Below are 21,125 nucleotides of genomic sequence, written 5' to 3' on the forward strand. Positions count from 1 at the left end.
GTGCGACAGAGAATAGAAACAGATAATAATCTCTAGGGTTTCCACCTGCATAGATCTGCATGAACAAAAGTCATACTTAAATGTTTGAAATTGAACGTAAGAACGGTGCAGCTTAAGAGCAGGCCCTTTGATTCACCATGTGTGGTGACTGTGATGCCAAATGAATCTAATCTGTATGCACATGGTCTGTATCCCTCTCTCTTCCTTGCCTGTTCATGTCGAAGTGCCTCTTAAACATTGCTATCATATCTGTCTCTACCACCTTCCCGTCAGCATGTTCCAATTACCTACCACCCTCTGTTTTAAAATAAATCTTGCTTTGCAGATCTCCTTTAAACTTTCCCCCTCTCACTTTAAACCTCCCCCCTTCTAGTATTTGAGATTTCCATCCTGAGGAAAATACTCCAAATATCCACTTTATCCATGCCTTTCACATCTAATATACTTCTATCAGGTCTTCACTCAGCCTCCAATGCTCAAGCAAAAACAATCTAAGTTTGTCCAACTTCTCTTTGTAGCTAGTACACTCCAATTTTGGCAATATCCTGGTAAACCCCTTTTGCATCATCTTCAAAGCCTCCACATTCTCCTTATAGTATGATGACTGGAATCATGCACAAAATACTTTAAATGTGGCCATACTACAGCTGCAACATGACTTGCCAGCTTTTATATTAAATGCCCTGACCAATGAAGGCAAGCATGCTATGCAGTATGCCTCCTTTACCACCTGATCCACTTGTGTTGCCATTTTTAGGGAGCTTTGGTCCCCTTACTTGAGGGATGTTGTTGCATTGGAGGCAGTTTGGAAGAGTTAACTAGATTGATTCCAGGGAGAAGCAGTTTGTTTTATGAAGAGAGATTTAAAAAAATTAGGCTTCTATAGAGTTTAGAAGAATGAGAGGAGATCCAATTGAAATATATAAACTGCTAAAAGGAATTGACGATTGACAGTTGTAGAAAGAATGTTTCCTCGTGGGCAATTTAGAATGAGGGGTCATAGTTTTAGGATAAGGGGTAGCAGATTGGAAACAGATGAGAAATTACTTCTCTCAGGATTGTAAATCTGTAGTAGACACTGAGACATTGAGTAAATTTAAGGATAAGATGGACAGAGTTTAATTAGTGGACTGTAGGATGTTGGAATGTGGAGTTCTAGCCAAGATAAGATCAGCCATAATCGAATCAAATTGTGGATCAGGCTAAAAGGGCTGAATTGCCTACTCCTGCTCCCAGTTCTTGGGTTCTTGCATCTGTCCAAGGTCAGTTCTCCTATACCTGTAAATGCACCAGCAATGCCTAAGCTGATTATAGCAAAATATAGGAGAAATATTGAAAACTGTCTAGAAACGTGGAGGAAAATGGGAGCCTCTCAGTGGTGCACTGTTGTCAGGTTGCAGAGCTGCCAACGAGTGCCACAACCTGAAGGTCCAGGGTAGGTGCAAATCTGACAATAATAGGCCATTTGCAGCAGTTAGTAGGTGGAACATCTTTTGTGCATAAGACTTTTGTAAAAATTATTTTGTGGGATACAGGAGTTGCAGGCAAGGCTGACTTTTATGGCCTCTCCCCCAGTTGTCCTCGAGCTAAGTGGCTTCCGTAGATATTTCAGACCGTAGTTAAGTTTCAACTACATTGCACTGTTGTTGTTTTTGTTCTTAAAATCTAATGGGAAGTTACATGTACTGGAATATTTAATCATGGTGAACTGTAGAGGTCGGTGTGGACTTGCTGGGCCGAAAGGCCTGTTTCCACAGTGTAGGGGTTGTGATTTATGAACAGAAAAATTTGAAGCAATATTTGTGTGTGTGGAGGATTTTATATTCCATGTGCTTGTTGCTCTTTTAATTTGTGATTTATGACTTCATTTAGTTAACTAATTTGTTTAAAAATCTGTACAAAGTAGCCATTTTAAACATTATTATGTAACTACTCTTGTGCTTAATATTGCAAGAATACAGACTAACTTATAGTTGCTGTCAAAAACCTATGGTTTGTTGTGGGTATGTGAGGTAAATGTCTCAGGAATTAAATGTAGTAACGTCTATGTGCTACAATGCCCAATTTGGTGTTGCTTGAATTTCGGTTTGTGCTAGCATATATCAATACAATATAAATAATAGTTATTAAACTCACACACTTATCTAAATGAAGTGTTTGTAACTTTCCATCCACGGTCGCCATGTCAATTAGGTTTACTGACCGGGAATGATTCAGAGTTCAACATGAAATGGAGTGTTCGGGGTTTATGATAAATAGAGCAGTCTCAATATTAGCTCTTAAGTCATTTTTGACCAAGGGTTTTATTATATTTTAAAGTACTAGCTGCCAGAAATGGATTAATTTGTATTGTCAAGTAAATGGGGAAGTAATTTGGCAATTGAGAATATTGGTGGTACATGTTAACCTACAGGAGCAGGATGCAGAATCTTCACCCGAGCATAAAGTGAAAACGAAATTGCAGATCTCCAGGGAAAAGACGGTCACGTGACTGTGCAGCTCTAATATAGAGCTGGAATGGACACAATGGGCCAGATGGCCGCTTTCTATGCTGTAAGCATTCTTTAATTTATAATGGTTCAAAGCAGTTCAGTCAATGTGTGAACTGCTCTGCCATTGAGAAGATATCCCCATCTATGAGCTGATTTGGAGGCACTTGAAATCTGGCAAGTATGAACTAGCAAATGAGCTTCATTGTCGAAATAATAATGGCATACACAAGTACTATATGAATGTAGAAGCTTTCTTCATTGTCTTACCAAATAGTGACATTCGGAAATGAGAGAAGAAAATATTCTGCACGTTATCATTGAGTTTGCTTGCTGATTGGGCAAGTTCTTTTCATACCTGTTCTGAGCAGCAGAATTTTGTTATCTACAGTAACTTGCTTTTCTAAAATATTGCCAATGTACAGAAGATGGCCCCAAGTGTTTCATATGAAGAAGTCAGGCAGATGGCAAACAGCAGGTGGGAAATATAAATGTCTAGTAAACAAGATTGATTTTTTTTTTCCGTTGCTGTGTGAATAACTCTTTGCATAGTTTATTATTTTAACATTGTAGTTACAAATTTGTGAGGGGGAATTTGTACATTTATGATAGTGAAAAATTCTAATGCAGAGAATTACAACATGACTGGAAGATTTTGACGTTAATAAAATGCTGAGTAAAGTCCACTCATTTTGCACCACCAGTATGCCTGAGCCACAACTGAAGAATGCTACCATCAACTGCACTAGTAACACAGGATGGCACGGTGGCTCAATGGTTAGCACCTACCCGGGACCCAGGTTTGATTCCAGCCTCGGGTGACTGTCTGTGAGGAGGTTGCACGTTCTGCCTGACTGGGGGTTTCCTCTGGGTGCTCTGGTTTCCTCCCACCATCCAAAGATGTGTAGGTTAGGTGAATTGACCACGCTAAATTGTCTAGTGTGTTCAGGGATTGTAGGTTAGGTACAGTAGGGAAATGTAGGCTAGGGGAATGGGTCTGAGTGGACTTGTGGGCCAAAAGGCCTGTTTCCGCACTGTATGGATTTTATGATTTATTTTTCTCTCTGGGACATGGGCATTGCTGGCTGGGTCAGCATTTATTGCCCATCCCCAGTTGTCCTTGAGGGTGGTGGTGAGCCACCTTGAACCACTGCTGTCCATGTGCTGTGGGTTGACCTACAATGCACTTTGCGAGGGAATCCCAGGATTTTGACCGAGTGACAGTGAAGGAATAGCAATGTATTTCCAAGTCAGCATAGTGAATGGCTTGAAGGGCAAGGTGTTCCCATATATCTGCTGCCCTTGTCCTTTTTAGATGGAAGTGGTTGTAAGTGTAAAAGCTGCTGTCTAAGGATCTTTTAGTGAATTTCTGCAGTGCACCTTGTAGATATGACACACTGCTGCTACTGAGTGGCTGTGGTGGACGCTTTATTCTGGGTTGTGTCAAGCTTCTCAAGTGTTGTTGGTGCTGCACTCGTTCAGGCAGAGTATTTCATACACTCCTGACCTGTGTCTTGTCAATGGTGGCTTTGGGGAGTCTGGAGGTGAGTTACTCACTTCTGTATTCCTAGCCCCTGACTTGCTCTTGTAACCACTGTAGTTATGTGGCAAGTCTAGTTGACTTTCCAGTCACTGGTTAGCCTCAGGATGTTGATAGAATGCCAACTCTCTGAGACTAGCACTTAGTTAATATAGCATAGAGCAGTTAAGCACAGGAACAGGCCCTTTGGCCCATCATGACTGTGCCAACCATGATATTTTAAACCAGTGCCATCTGCCTGCACATGATCTGAATCCCTGTATTCTCTGTCTGTTCATGTCTGTCTGAATGTCTCTTAAACTTTGCTAACATTTCTGCTCTCACTTCCCCTTGCAACACGTTCCAGGCACCTCCTACTCTCCATGTACACAAAAAAACCTAAACTCAAATATCTCCTTTAAACTGCCCCCCTGCCCCCCTTAAGCCTTCACTCCTAATGACACTGACCTTCATGCAATCTGTCACTTCAACACACTACTATGTTCCCTGGCCAACATCTGTATGTCGGGCTTACTGCAGTGCTCCAGCAAAGTTGGAAGAACAACATCTCCTTTTCTGTTGGGGACCCTGTGGTCTTCAGGACTCAGTATCAAATTTTAGGGCCTCAGCACCTCCTCCCATGACCTTCCTCCAATCCTCACATGCCAGACCTTGTCATTACACGGGCTGCTACCGCAAACAACCTCCTGTCAGCTGCTAATGGCCCACATTAGCAGCTATTGACTCTTCAGGGCTCACTACTACTAATTCCTTTATCTGCCCATTCACCGTTCTGCCTCTCTGGGTCATTTTCTTCTCCCCCATCCTCCAGCCCAGCTTCAGCATATATACAACCTTTTCCTAACTACAATCAGTTCTGAAGAAGGGTTAATGGACCTGAAACTTTAACTCTGCTTCCTGTCCACAGATTCTGCCAGATCTGCTGAGTTTTTCAAGCAATTTTTGCTTCTGCAGTTCTTTGGCCTTTATTTTCAGTTAGTTTCATGTTGATTGAAAATATGCAAACTCGTTTGCTGTTAGATCCTTGAATTTTGCAGATTGAGAAGGCTTTCACCTCAACAGGCAGGTCAAACTTGAACAAGTTACAGAGGTGAAAGCCTAGTGACCATAAACATCTGCATCAACAAGACTCCATCATTGATTTTGTATTTTATGGATACGGTGTTAGTGCACCAGTTTGCTGGATAAAGGTAAACAATTTGAAAATAAGATTGAATTTTACTGAGCCCAGAAGGTGGGCCAGGAAGCATGAGGAAACAGGGAGTTGGGTCAGATTGACACCCCAGTGTGTCTTGTCACTGTTGAGGCATTTTACTGATGGCATGCTGTCACCCCAAGCGAATGAGTTGTGCGCAAGGAAGAATGGCAGCACTTATGGCTCTGATGACATCCATGAAGGGATTTGTTCTCCAGCCCTGAGCCTAATATTTCTTTTGCCCCGTTAACTAAAAGAGGCTTTCTGTATTCCTCCAAGAACTATCTCTCCCACTGGTGGTGCTAAGCTTTCAGAGTTTGGTGATTGTGTGAAAGCATGGTGATCCTGCCTACATTCCATCTTTAATTGGATGGTAGGCCCACAGGCAGCCAATTATGAAGCTGCCTGAGATAACCTTATTACTGTAGCATCTGTGTCCCCACTTGCTTGGTAAAACATTTCTTAACACTACTCAGTGAAAGGAGGCTTCTCCTTACATGGACCTCTCTGTAGCTTGAAAATAAACTGTTGATCTTGCTGGAATGCCAGAATAGTCAGGAAAACTTAACAACAAATGTCTGTCTATTTATTAAAAAATGAAGTATTGTGAGAATATTACAATTAATAGAAAATGCCTTGCTATTTTAATATTTTGTTCAGTACAGTTTAGTTTCAAACTCTGTTTTTCTCCCTCATCCTCTCTTGTCTTCCATTGTTCCAATAACATGAAACGAACAGAAAATCCAGAAAGCACCCAGCAGATCATGCAGCATCTGTAGAGTAAAACAATCACTAAACTTTGTTCTACAAGTGAATTTAAGAAGGAATGTTCAGAGATTTTGGAACGTACCAGATTTTGTTTTCTGCGATTAACTATGCTTGTGTTGTCCTTCGCTTTGCAGAACCTGATAAGATTGTAGTCATGCGTGGCCAGTGGTTTGTTGACGGTACATGGCAACCTTTGGAAGAAGAAGACAGTAATCTCATTGAAGCTGAACACCTAAAGCGTTTTCGGGGTCAACAGATGCAGGATGCATTTGAACTGGATGTAGCTAAACCCATGGATAGTAAAGATGGTAAGACAAATAAAGCCTGTAATCCCAACATGCTTTTCACAATGCACTCTTTCCAAACTAATGGCTGGCATTTTTCAGCCTTGTTTAATATTTGAATACACAGTAGCTATTCATTATGTATGCTATGAAATGAGAAATATTATATTTGAGAACCACAACTCTGACCTTTGAATGTATTATGAAGCTGAAGGTTGGCATGTTTCATGTAAGACACTAAAAGTATTGCAGGGCCGTGGCTGTGACTGTCAGTGGGATCTGCACATTACTGGCAAGACTAAACTATAATTCTGAATCCCTAATTAACTCTGAAAAAGACAGTGGAGAGTCCTTGAAATGTTCATTTGGGAAAATGCTCCCATTGTATTCTTTGAGTGGAATTTCACCCATTGTAACTAAATTACTGTTAATTTGTCAGTCAGCGTGGTGTATGACATAGAAGGAAAATTGAAGACTGGTTTCCAAGGCTGTCTAGAATCTTGTAACAGTAATGGAACAGAACTATTTTATTTTAGTCATATTTTTGAATTAAAGTAAGATTACTTTCATCCTATACTTTAGTAACTATCTAGGAAAGCATCTTTTGAGATCAGCAAAGAAGTTACATAATGTATTCCCTAACTTTGCATCCAATTTTGTTCTTACTGCTTACCCATCTAACCAGATGGGTCAAGGGTTCACATACTCACTGCCATCTTTGTCAGTGCTTAGCCAATAAGTTAACTAGTCTAATTTAATTTTGCTTAGTTTTACTTTAGCGTTTCTTAAGTAAAAGTTAACACACAAGCTACAGCAATGTTTGAAAACTATAGAAGTTTGCAGGTTCAGTAGAATCCTAAAACTGTACTATTGATGAAAATAAGATGAAGGTCTTAAATAAACTTACAGAACAAATAAAAACGCACTATTTACTCGTATTTCACCATAATGACTTAATGTAAAAAGGGATATTATTGTAAACAAATTGTGATCTTTTCCGAGTAAGCTTTGGAATTTGGTTTTGCTGCAAATATCTTCCCTAGTTCAGTGCTGATATTTACTCCTGTTCAGTAATCTGGTTGTCTGTTTCTCATAGACATTGACTCCCACTGCTCCACGTCTACTAGTGTGGTAACAGCATCCGGGACTGTAACAATGAAGCTCCTTCATTCTGGATTGGGTCTACCTCACTTATGCATATGCATTCCTCTAACTTCTCTAAATATGGACTGAATTAACACTAAATACGATGTTGGCTTAATTTGCATGTTGCTTTATTTTTTAGTAGACAAAACCTAGAATAGAAAATGCTGGAAAAACTCAGGTGGCATCTGTAGAGTGAACAACAATTTGTTTCAAATTGATGCCCTTTAACTTCTGAGGTTCTTCGCCCCCATACTACATTTAAAAAATTGCAAAACACAATCAATTTTTAAAAAAAATTTCAGTAAGTTTTAATTGAATTACATCTAAACACTGGATCTTTATTGATGATGATTCATTTCAAACTATCTCAACTTGTTTTCTATTTGCATCTCTTCAGAAATGATGGGGCAACCCCTTAAATTTGTTTTCGACTTTCAACAGGAAACTCTTTTTGTTTTGAATTATTTTTATGAGCGGGAACATTATGAATCAAATCAAATGTGCATGGGACTAAATTCTCACACCACCTTTAAAGCCTAAAGATCAATCCAAAGCTGTTCTGTCTAATTTGTGAATTTTTTTGTTTTCTACAACTCACAGATTCTGTTGCAGATTTGCCTTTTTAATCATTAACCTCAGTGCATTATCTTAAACATCTTTTCTCAAAAGTGATTTCTTATTGGATTCTGAGTATGTACTTAGAAAACTGGCAAGATGGGGAAGTCTTTTTCAACTTTACATAGATCAATAACACTTCACCCACTAAAAACCTGGTTTTGCGATTGTCACAGATGCCAATGCTTAGGTTTGCTGTTGCTTTAATTTAGTGTTTTTTAAAATGAAGCACTTGCCTGAACACCAAAGCTTTCAAAAATCCTCCCATCAAAAATTTCAATCAAGTAATACTACTTGCTTTTAACAAATGCAAGTTTGCTCCCTTAAACCCCATTTGTCCATTTGTTGTTTTCAGTACTATGATTAAACTGGTCGGCCAGTGGTTACAGATTCTTGTCCTTGCGTTTTTTAAAAAAAGTGTGATGAGCCTTGGAAGAGTATAGCCAGTATCTCCACAATTTCGATCTTTATTTCCATGAGCATCTTTAGACCATTCCATCCAATGGTAGTGACTTATCAACCTAAGTAGATCTAGCCTTTCTAACTCCCCTTCTCTATCAATTTTTCTCCCTTTGGCTATGCAATGCCAGCATCTCTTTGCCTTTGATAAAGTCAAATGCAATGTGCTCATTTATTTATATCAGCCATTCCCTGCCTCCCCATGCATAGATTCCAGTTTAAGTCCCTAATAAGCCCACCAGTCATCTTACTACCTGTACACTATTTAGATGCTCATATCGTCTTTTGGATTGCCTGTTTAATGTTATCTATCTGTCTCTCTTCATGCTCTCTGCCTCTCAAATTAAGTTTATTCTGGTCACTTGCATGGATCTGTTTGACATGTGCATGTTGTGAAACTTCTGCCATTAAAGGTAGAAAAACTTTTTTTTTGTCAGTCAATTTAAATGTACTGCCACAGTAGGCAGAGTTTTTAAATTTAAAAAAAAATGTTTTGCATATGAAGCATAAGGATTATAGAAGAATCCCACATAAATTAGTAGAAATGCTCTTACATAAAATGGGCACAGCATGAATCAATTTTATAAAAGTTGTTAATTAATATGCATGATAGTTGAAGTTGTGCTGTAAAAATGCATCATGTGTTATGTATAGCTATTTGCATGCACATTGCCCGCCTATACCATCAACTATATTTTAAAGATAGAAGTGAGATTTTTCTGTAATTACAAACCTAAGATAACTAATACCCACAATTTGAAACATTTTTTAATGTTAAGGTCTCAATTTCTAAATGTTTTAATTGAAAATGAGTTTCAAATGATCAGCACAGCAATTGGCTTAACTTGTTGAAGGATGCTTGAATTTAAGATTTTAATAGCTTTATTTTTCAGTTCTGCTGCTACTGTGTAGTATTTGAAATACAGTTTGTTGCAGTTTTTATCATCGATAGCTAGGAACGATGTTAATGCTGCTTCCTTTGAAGATTTTCGGATAATTCTGCATGATTTTACGTGTCATCAGTTTTGTTTTATAAGTTTGCTTAGAATTTTGGATGTCAAACAAAATGTAACTTGAAAGGGTGCAGAAAGGATGTGCAAGGATGTTGCCAGGGTTGGAGGATTTGAGCTATGGGGAGAAGCTGAACAGGCTGGGACTGTTTTCCCTGCAGCGCCGTATAAGGGGGACCTTATAGAGGTTTATAAAATCATGAGGTGCATGGAGAGGATAAGTAGACAAAGTCTTTTCCCTGGGATGGAGGAGTCCAGAACTAGAGGGCATAGGTTTAAGGTGAGAGGGGAAAGATATAAAAGAGACCTAAGGGGCAACTTTTTCATCCTGAGGGTGGCACATGTATGGAATGAGCTGCCAGAGGAAGTAGTGGAGACAGGTATAATTGCGACATTTAAAAGGCATTTGGATGGTATATGAATAAGAAGGGTTTGGAGGGATGTTGGCCAAGTGCTGGCAGGTGGGACTAATTTGGGAAGGGCTATCTGGTTGGCATGGACGGGTTGGACCAAAGGATCTATTTCCATGCTGTACATCTCTATGATTCTAAGTAAAATGTTAATTTGGTTATGATCATTGCAGTTGAGAAGCATATTATTTGTTTACTCTTTGTTTTCCTTATGTAAGGGAGTAGATTTAGTTTTGGATAAACCTACTGTGTTTGATTTATTGTGGAATGTACTGAGATACAGTGAAAAGTATTGTTTTGCACGCTATTAAGGCAGATCATGCCATATAAAATGCACCAGGTTAGCAGAACAGAGTGCCGAATTATAGTCGCAGAGAAGATGCAGAGAGAGATCAGAATTAACATTTGAGAGGTCTGTTCAAAATCTGATAGCATGGAAGAAGCTGCTCTTGAATTTGTTCGTACATGTATTGAAACTTATCTTCTACCTGATGATGAAAGAGTAGAAGAGAGTATAACAGGAGCGGGAGGGGCCTTTAATTAAGCTAGTTGCCTTCCCAAGGCAGCAGGAAGTATAGGTGGAGTAAATAGATGGAAGGCTGGTTTGAATGATGGACAAGGCTGCATTCACAACTTCTGTAGTTTCTTATGGTTTTAGGAAGAGCAGTTGCCGTATCACGCTGTGATGCATCCAGAGAGGATACTTTCTATGGTGCATCTGTAAAACTTGGGAAGAATATTTGTGGATATGCTGAATTGCTTTCTTGATTTAAAAGTTCATTTTTTAGAGGTCAGTTACTTTGAAGAATCTAGCACCTACGTGCAAAACAGTAACTTTGTTTTGTGAATTTAAAAAAACAGCTTTTGACCAGTGTGGATCTTAAGCACACAAACAGAAGATATAGAACCAATTTCACATGCCGCATTACTTGATCACTACTCTTGTAAGGATGCTTCAAATAACATCAGTGTCCCTAGGTTTTCAAAAGGTTCAGTTATAGTTCTCTGCTAGTCTGTTTAGGCTCATATAGTCTGGTCACTTGTTTGTTTCTAACCCTCCAATATCTCAATGTATTTATATCTCAACTTCAGTTGACACCTTCCAAGAGCTCGGGAAGGAAATTGAGAGGGAGATGGTTGGTGAAGTATTTAAAAAAAAAAATGAAGAATTTTGAACACAGCAAAATAGACAATTAGTTAGAGTGTTGATGTACAAATAATGCCACAAGTTATCTTGAATTTCAGATTAGACAGAGGCACTACATGCTGATGGAAGGCAGTAACTGTTTGGGACATTCCTTTAAACCATGAATGGATTGGCTTTAACAATAAAAAAAATGCAACTTGTCTGGAAAGCAATATAGAATCATTTGGGATTCCAGTATGCAGATCACTACTTAAAAAGCAAATTAGTTTTTTAAATGCTTTTTTTTCTTAAATTACTGACTCCATTTGTAATGTGGTAAAAGTGAGGACTGCAGATGCTGGAAGTCAGAATTTAGATCAGAGTGGTGCTGAAAAAGCACAGCAGGTCGGGCAGCATCCGAGGAACAGGCAAGTCGACATTTTGGGCAAAAGCCCTTCATCAGGAATGGCGGCTTTTCCAGCTCCATTTATAATGTGCCAACCCAGAGGGCACTTCATCCAACGGGTTATCTAGCCAACATTCAGTGTTGTGCAAATGATTAAAATTAAGTATCTTGAGTAAAAAAGAGACCAATTCTCCAGGAACAAAAAGGACGGGATGTTAACGTGAAGTGCTGTAAGAGTGGGAATTAAGTTTTGTTGGTGAAACACATGAAGCAGGGTGCTGCCCAGACTGTTGGAACAGGAGGAGTGTGCGCATGAGCATAAGATGAAAAATATAGGACAAAGCAGCAGGCAAGTACAAAATGACCACCACAAAAACGGGTGGTCACACAAAATATGAGAAAGTGACACTTGTAATGGAAGATTCATCTAGCTGGTATACAATGCATAAATGTGACTTGCTAATAATTTTTTAAAATTCATTCATGAAATTTGGGCTTCACTGACAATACAAGCCTTTTTTTTGCCCATTCGTAAAAGCCCTTCATAATGGGGTGATGAACAAACTTTCGTATGTAATGCAGTCATATGTGAACGTAGTACTATTGAAGGAGTTCTAGAATTTTTAATATCGACATTGAAAAGCAAAGGTTGTATTTCCTAGTCAGCATTTGTAACTTGGAGAGAAAGCAACTTAATTCATGTTTCTATGCACCTGCTGCTGTTGTTTTTTTTTTAGGCAGCAGACTTTCAAATGTATTGATGAAGAATACTTGGCAAGTTGCTGCAGTGCCACTTGTAGACTATACTTAATGGTAAAGCAAGTGAATGGTTATGGGGATGGATGGGGTGTGAACCAATCTGGATGCTTTGAACTAAATTGTGTCAAGTTTTTGATTATTGTTGGAGTTATTTTTGTCCAGCAAGTGAGCATTGCATGACACTTTAAATATGATGGCTAGACTTTAGGAAGTCATCACCAAATACTTAACTTCTGACCTCCACTTATAGCCACACTATTTCTATGCCTTGTCCCGTTATATTTCTGGTCATTGGTAAGTCTCAGAATGTTGAATGGGGGGAATTTGGCAGGGAAATGTCTAGCCATTAGTGTTGACATTCAAAGGCATGCTTGTAATGAGGGTTATTATGCGGACTTGCAACCGATACGAAAATCCCCACTTCTAATCTTTTGTTGAAAAGAAGACCGTTGATGCAGTCTTAGATATTGCCTTAAACAACTCTTTTTGGGATGTTTTGAGATGAAATTATTAGTCTGCACTAATCACATCGATATGCCCTATCCCTTCAAACAGCCTGATTTTTATTGATATCACTTTTACTTGGACTCCTTGACGCAACACTTAATGAACAGTCTTTTTGAAGTTGAAGGCATTCATTCTCCCCTCACCTTTAGAATTTGCTCCATTATGACCAAGGCTGTAATGAGGTCTGGAGTGAAGTTATGGAATCCATACTAAGCTTAGCTATTGCTACGTAAGTGCTGCTTGCTGACGATTGAGTGTATTCTGGGGCAGTAGTTGAACGGATTACATTGATCCTGTTTCTTTCCTTATCACAAAAATTCTGGAAACCAAAAGAGAAATTTAAATCCAATGCAAGAAAGGTGATCTATTAAAAGATCCCCCGCTGATAGTTTGTTTGATCAGCAGCAAATATGCAAAACCAGACTCTCCTTGATCATTCCACAAACGTTAAGGTTTTAATTAAGGTTACTTCTGTAGCGGCCTACCTTGAAGCTGTTGAATTGGGAACCAGGAACACAAAGTGCTATGGACTTGTACGTTATTACAATTAATTAAATATGGCAGGCATTTATGGGGTGGAGAAGAATTACTCAGTCATCTATAATTGTAAAGGTCTCAAGTTGTAAAATCTAGTTTCTTCTGATTTATCAGTTGGATAAAAATTGTCAAAATGACTTGGCTGAAAGGGGACAGAATTTCAAGGTGAAGAGCAATTAATTTAAAATGGAATTGAGGAGGAATTTTGTCAGAAGGTGATGAGTCTTTGGAATCCTTTACCCCGAGGGCTGTTGTAGCTCAGTCATTGAGCAGGTTCAAGCCAAATTGACACAATTTTTTTCTAGTCATCCATGGTCTGATATATCATTCAAATAAATTGTCTTTCTTTGAAGTCACTGCCTATCTTCTGAATGTATAAAAATGTGAATCTAGGAAATCATAAAAGGTGAAAAGTCATACAAGTTGATTTTGGGGATGAGGAGATAGTCAATCTTAATACTTGGTATTCTATTTTTCAAATCGCTTTCACTGACATTCATTGAATTGATTGTATTCAGAGATTTGTTGTGGTTACTTTTTTCATTGAGATGACTAAAATGGGCAGAAGCGAAGGTTTATGTCTGGAGGCCTGGCTGCTGTTGAAATTGAAAGGAAGTGCTGAACAATTGGATAACCTTAAATAAAATATTCTAAATGAATAGGCTCGTACTTTTTGTCAAGTATTTGAATTTTATTCACTCATTCTGGTTTTGAGTAACAAGTTGTTGAATTACCTTTCTTTAAACAACAGCTATTTTCAGAATTTGAAATGGAGGTGAATTACGTGTTTTTATTTCAAATTTGAGCCATTGATGTGCTGATTATCTGATTTCTTGCTGCATTTTATTTTAAAAAGCTGAGACTAATGGAATTCTGATATTAACAATTGTGTAACTTGTTAAAAACGTGTCTGGACGTTTGCTGGAAATTACATAATTAAAATCATGATGTGATGACATTATGCTATTAGAATAGCTGTTGAAAAGTCAAATATTATAGATTATGAAGCAAATGTCAAATTGTGTCTCTTCTCATTTGTTGGCAAGATATAATTTGTATTTAATATTTAAATGACTTCCTTAGAATTAAATCAGGAATACTACACAGGTTCACCAATATGGTGGAAGTAGAATGTTTTAATTACCAGAAAGCATAGAATATATTTTGATTTTGAGACCTTACTATGAAGATCATTTGAATTATCACAAAATCCATGAAGCTCACTTTTATTACTTTGTTAGTCTTTTACCAATTCCCTCCCTTCTACCTTCCCTTTTTGTTCAAATGGAGACGCTTTAAGGAAAGTACTGACACTGCATGTAACAAAAGAAAGTATTGCCAAGGTATAGTACCAATTACTCTAACAGCTTTGCTATTGATTAGAAAAGCTTTTCAAGTTGCATTTACTGTCTCCTGACTTGAATCTGCAGTGGTACCCAGAGTAAGATTGTTCTTGAATTTGAATTATTTCCCCACTCTTTCCTTAGAAGTGTCCATAGAAAACCTGGGTAAAATCATTATTTTATGTGCCTTATTTGCAACCTTTAGGGAGTTGTGGCTGCCAGATAGATTAATGCATGCTGTTTGGCTTTTAGTGCATGTTTAAATCATTAATCCTGTAGCAAGGTTAGTATTGTAGAATTAGCAAGTAAATTACTGAAATTAAGAGTTGCACCTCATGAACTGTTCATCCAGGAATGTTTATAATCGGTCAATGTTACTGATACTATTAAGTTGGAATCTGTTTATGGCTGGTCTTGTGAACTGACTGAACAGATAGACATTTTACGCTATCATTAAGGCTTTGACAGAATTAGACAGCTCCATTATGTACTGAAACACACTTCCTTTGCACAAGTTGTCATCAGTAACTTATTTGCGACATATTCATTACTTGTCTGTAAATTATGGTGTTCTACTGCAAAAGACTTCTGTCTCTTCAGTCTTAATTTGTCGATCCCATACCACCACCAAGCACATCCACAATGAGTTTTGTATGTGTACAATATGTTGAGGATTAGTTATGTGTCTGTGACTGGTCTGTTTTTCAGATTTGTTTTTGTTCTGTTATCTGACTTTGCTCCCATCAGCCACGAAACTGCTGAAGAACAAAGCAATTTTATTGTGCAAGAAACCTGGAAGTATTTAACAATTCATGTAGTGCTCCTCCTTGTCTATTTTATTTACTAATAAACTTCTAGATTTGAATTGTCACTTAATCACTTCATGCATTTTGAATGCTTTTCTCAGTATAAAAAAAGCTAAACATTCTATGTGCCAGCTTTTAAGTGAGCAGATAAATCTGTGTCCTGTGTTTTATTAAAATATGAAATGTTTTTTGGCCGCAGCTATACATAGTTTAAAGCTCAGACGCAACCATGTGGACTGGTACAGTGTGGATGAAGTTTACCTTTACAGTGATGCAACCACATCCAAAATTGCCAGAACAGTTACCCAGAAGTTGGGATTTTCTAAAGGTACTGTTCTCAAAAGCATTTTGCATGACTGCTGACTATTTCATTATATTTAGTTCGCAGTTAATATTTTTACCGTGTGTCGTACGCAGAAATTTGAGTCAATCAGTTCCTGTAATATTAGTATGATGACATATGATTTTTGTATTGATGCTTATATCATTTTGCAAATGTAAGTTATAAAGCTAAACGCTGGCTGTATTCATCAACTTAACTGTTTCTAGCCTAAGCTGTTCAGTTGGTAGTGAATTACAGTACCTGCAACCTCAATCCAAACTTTCTTCCTGCATACCCTCTTGTGCATAGTGTCCCTACCCCTGGGCTCAGCCTTGAGCTCAAGTCCCAGCTACTCCAGAGGTGTGCAAAACATCTCGGAACAGGTTGATTAGAAAACCAGGTTAAACTTTTAAAAAATTTGGTCTATCCAGAAAAAAAAATCATGGTGTTTATTGATGAACGATCACATATGATATTGTAACAGTTCAGCATGGCACTGATAGAAGCATTGGATCTATTGGTCTCTTCTGATAGAAATAACGAATGTACTGGAATATTGAAGCACAGCAGCTTAGAGTTTTTTTTATATGAATTGGCTGTCTTATAATTAACAATTTGTTAGAAATCCCATTGAAATCAGGTGAGATTTAGACCTCTTCTGATTAGTGTGATTTCACTGAAGTTCAGTAGCATGAACACCAAAGGCACATTGTTGGAAAGACATTGCTCTAACATTTTGAAGTGCATAACCCAGGAAATACATTGTCGATCTCATGAAGGCACATCATATTATCTAGCCTTCCAGTGAAATCATAAGATGTTCTACTGCTACAGACAACATTGGGAAAATGCAGAAGGGAAGAAATTTTAGAAATTAAATAGAGCAGAATTTTTTTAATGGCGTTTTACTGAATCGATTTTTTTCAAAGTCTGCATAATTTGCCAGACTTGTAGAGTAATTTTACCACTTAAAATTTGACATAGTTACCATACAACTTTGTTGCTTGCAAAATGCGTCTTTGTTTTACATGCCAAATTTCTCAATGTTGCAACTATGCATACATCTGTTTATACACAATTTTTTTTTGTCAATGCAGCATCAAGTAGTGGAACTAGACTTCATAGAGGATATGTCGAAGAGTCTTCACTTGAAGACAAACCTCCACTCCCTACTCATATAGTTTTTGTTGTACATGGAATAGGACAGAAAATGGACCAAGGTCGAATTATCAAAAATACAGGCATGTAAGTATCTCATTTCAAAGCACCTGTTGCATCACTGCACAAACATTTATTGATTAACTGAAGTGAAGTATTTAGTGGCATGTGTTTAGAAATGAACAACATGTTTTAATAAGTGGGCATTGATTTCACCAAACTGCCTCCACACCAGTGGCCTTCATTGTTCTTTTGGGGTCACTTGTTCCAAATCCTGAAACAAGCTCCCCTTGACTGGGAATCGGCACTCTGGGAAGCTGTCTTTAACAAACAGCTTCACTGAACTGGGAATTCTCCAGAATGTGCACATCCGACCTGGGAACTAAAATCCAAGCAGCGGTCACACACGAAAAATAGAAGTTGAATGCGAAATTTGCCAGAAACTTAAAAATGAGTTTGATGTTATTAAGTAGATGGAACCATAGAAAGTGCAGTGAAGTGTAGATGAGTTGAAGTTTTTCTTACAAGCAGGGGAAATGTCACATGACACCTTTGTCCAATTCTGTTCATTAACACTTCAGGAAAGCTCTTGAAGTGAAGCCTGCCCCCAGTGAAGTGAGGAATTAAAAACACTTGAAGCAGTTAGTCCTGAAAGGAGATCCGTGAGAAACTGCTTTGTGGTATACATGATAAGAAAGCATGAAAAGGTGAAACTGCAACATTGTCATAACTATAGGACAAAGGATAATTCTCAACCAGAATTTTTTGCCATTATTCTTTACTTCCTTGCTTTTACTTTTCTGGTTTCCTTTTTTTTTCCTTTTCTCTTGAATTTCTTCCTCATTTATTTTCTTATGCTCGATCTGTTTTTTTTCCTTGACGCCTCTTCTGGTTTTACTTTACTTTGAGTTTGCGTTACTTTTACTATAATTAGTGTTCATTCTGACTGACAAACTTTCAGAGTGTATTCTGAGACACTCTTAAATGAGTTGCTTTTTTTAGTGAAATATTGGAGAGACAAAAGCCCATTGTCTACAGCTCTGCAATGAGCTCCACTCTCTCCATGAAATTCCATTTTCTGCCCAACTTGAACTGGAGTTCTGAAGAGTCCTATTAGATTCAAAATGCTAATTCTGTTTGTGTCCACACAGACCCATTTTTTTTAATATAAATGGTTGGTTTTCTGGCTAGGCCAGCATTTATTGTTTATCTCTTGTTGTCCAGAGGACAGTTATGAGTCAGCTTTGGGTCTGGAGTTAAATGAATTCATTTCAAACAGTATGAATGTGGAACTTTGCTTGTCATAATTAATGACTGGAGGTTTTTAAACCTTGGTCTGGTGTATAGTTGTGATTTTTCTCCAGCAATTAACTGATATTCATAACTTCCACTGAACTTTAATTTTTAAAATGAGTTTGGGCACTTGATGTTTATGCATCATTTGGCTTGCGAAATGTCAGTCAGTGAAAAGAATTATTTGATTGTTCTCATGAGCTCCAGAAAAGAGTAATTGTGAAGATGCCATATACATTACTTATTTATGTAACTGATCCAGATCCATTTATGATAAATTAGTCATTCATTCTTGTTTTACGATAGATAAATTGAGATATAAGTTTTTAAAAAAGCAGCGTTGATTTATTAACTTTACTAACTAGTTGTGAAGTAGTTGTATTATGTTGGAATATTGTGTGAATCTGGGGATAGTTGAAAGATACAGGCAAAAACCCATTGATATATTAAATTAACTAAATATACACAAGGTTTAGATAACGTTTTAAAATTTTAAATTTCGATTATACTGGTACTAAAGATGTGTGCAGTGCTGTATCTTACATTGTTCTTGTCTGAAGGTGTACAGGACACTAATGAGCCAGATGGATTTTAATACTCAATGGAACTTTTATGCCTCTGCTTTAAAAATAACCAATACCTTCATTCTTTCCATGTTCTTTTGCATTTCTTTAATAGAATGGTGGATTAAATATGCAACTGAATGATGAACATCGTTCATATATTACTCAGTTCAGTGTATTTGTGCTTAATTTGTATGTTTTGCCCGTGTGCAAAATTATTCTACACCACATTAATGGATGGGCATTGATTTTGGAAGAAGAATTGACTGTTTTGGTTTGAACCACCTTTATACATATGCAAAGGAGAGTTTCTGAAAGTGACATTTGAGGTTTTTAACCAAATATATATTGTCCCAGTGCCTTTTTCTGGGCTACATTTGTGTTTTAGGCATTATCACTTCATTTTCACTGTCTTCTTTCTGTGTTGTCATACCTTCTGGAATCTGCTGTTTCTGCATTAGCAGGACTCTTTATCGAGCAAAACTGCAGAATCAGCCGAACCTCGTGAATACTTTGGAGACTTTGAGCTTGTCATGCACCCACTGATTAGTTAAGAGCCCAAAAGTTATGCTTTAGGAAATCAATGGCATGTTTTATATTGGTCTTGGTGGTAACATAAACTTCACTCTCTGTACTCTGCTTCTATTCATATTGACTACGAACATCCTTAGTACATTCTGAAGCGAACCACCTTTTATTTGTTTTTATCGATGTTTTCCAAGTAAGACTAGCATGGAGTACTGATGAAAAATAATGGTGTAGCAGTGTGAATTGCAGAAGGTTCAGAGAAAGTTTACTAGACTGACACCTGGTATGAGAGGCTTGAATAGGCTAGGCTGGTTTCCCTGGAGTTTAAAGGACTGAGCAGTAATTTGATTGGAGTATATAAGATCCTGAATGTCTATAAGGAAAGGGTGTCTCCTAGAGAAATAGTGAACACTCTTGTAAAATTTGGGAATCACAGAAACAGAAATTGGATGCAGAAGTATTTCATTCGACCTTTCATAAAGTCACACCATTCAATAAGATCATGGCTGATCATCCAACTCCGTACACTTTTCCCACTCTCTAAACTATATCCTCTGGTTCTTTAGATCATAGAACAGGCCCTTCGGCCCTCGATGTTGTGTGCACCAGTGAACTAACCTAAGCCCATTTAACTTCATGAAAACATTCAATGTTTTTCCCTCAACAGCTGTCTTTAGCAGAGAATTCCACAGGCTCTTAATTCTCTAGGTGAAGAAATTTCTCCTCATCTCAGGCTTACATGGACTACCCTGTATCCTTGAACTGGACCCCCTGGTCATCTGAAGCATCCATCCTGTGTTTACCTTGTCTATTATGTTGGAGTTTTATCGTTTCCATGCGATCCCTTCCCATTCTTCTGAACTCCAGTGAATATAATCCTGACTGATCTTTCTTCTTACATCAATCCTGTCATCCCAGGAATCAGTCTGGTAAACCTTTGTTGTGTTCCCTCCACAACCAGAATGTCATTCTTCAGATAACGGAACCAAGACTGCACGTAATACTCCAGGTGTGGTTGCATGCAGCCAGGCTTTTCTTGCTGTGAACAGTGTTGTACCACTTGCTTTCAATGCCTGCTGCACTTTCATGATTATTTTCAGTGAGTAGTATATGTGCACAATCAGGTCTTGAAGCACTTTTCCCTTTCCTAATCATTGCTTTTCAGATCATAATCTGCCTCCCTTTTACTAACATTATGCAACAGTTCAAAACAGAACAGCCAATTTGTCCTCCATCATAATCAGTGCCCATCTATTAATGTGATGTGAATAATTTTGCAAAATGAGTCTCTCATTTATCCATTTTATACGCCATCTGCTACGCTTTGCTCACTCAATAAACTTGTCAAAACCACACTGAAGCATCCCTGCATCCTCCCCATAGTTTACCCTCTCATCTAGCTTTGTATCATCCACAAACATGGAGGTATTACATTTAGTTCCCTCATCTAAATCATTAATACATATTGTAAGTGACTGGAGTCCAAGTACTGATACTTACTGTACATCATGTGTCACTGTCTGCCACTCAGAAATAAACCTGCTTATACCTACTTGTTGTAGTCTATCTGCCGACTAATACTCTTTCATGTTAGCATACTACCCCGGATCTCAAAAGCTTAAATTTTACGTGAGACCTTATTGAAAGCCTTCTGAAAGTCCAAGTAAACCACATTCCCCTTTATCAACTCAAATGATTACATCCTTTCAAAATTCCAGTAGATTGTCAAGCATGATTTCCCTTTCGTAAATTCATGCTGACTCAGTCCAATTCTGTCTTCAAAGTGTTTTGCTCTAATATATTTTATAATAATTGCTGGCAATTTTCCCACTACTGATGTCAGGCTAACTAGTCTGTAGTT

General features: G+C 37.8%; 1 protein-coding gene across 4 annotated transcripts in view; it reads left to right on the forward strand.

The window, feature by feature from the left end:
• The window catches only part of ddhd1b (DDHD domain containing 1b), a 78,292-nt gene that overhangs the window by 19,457 nt on the left and 37,710 nt on the right, over positions 1–21,125 (forward strand). For 3 of the 4 annotated variants that reach the window (XM_060828436.1, XM_060828437.1, XM_060828439.1), the window contains exons 2-5: positions 6,127–6,300; positions 14,493–14,594; positions 15,600–15,728; positions 16,820–16,967. In XM_060828436.1, coding sequence (XP_060684419.1) covers positions 6,127–6,300; positions 14,493–14,594; positions 15,600–15,728; positions 16,820–16,967 — 553 coding nt within the window. The remainder of the gene's footprint in view (positions 1–6,126; positions 6,301–14,492; positions 14,595–15,599; positions 15,729–16,819; positions 16,968–21,125) is intronic. The other variant, XM_060828440.1, reaches the window with a different exon arrangement.

This window comes from Hemiscyllium ocellatum, chromosome 8 (assembly GCF_020745735.1).
Source record: "Hemiscyllium ocellatum isolate sHemOce1 chromosome 8, sHemOce1.pat.X.cur, whole genome shotgun sequence".
Taxonomy (NCBI): domain Eukaryota; kingdom Metazoa; phylum Chordata; class Chondrichthyes; order Orectolobiformes; family Hemiscylliidae; genus Hemiscyllium; species Hemiscyllium ocellatum.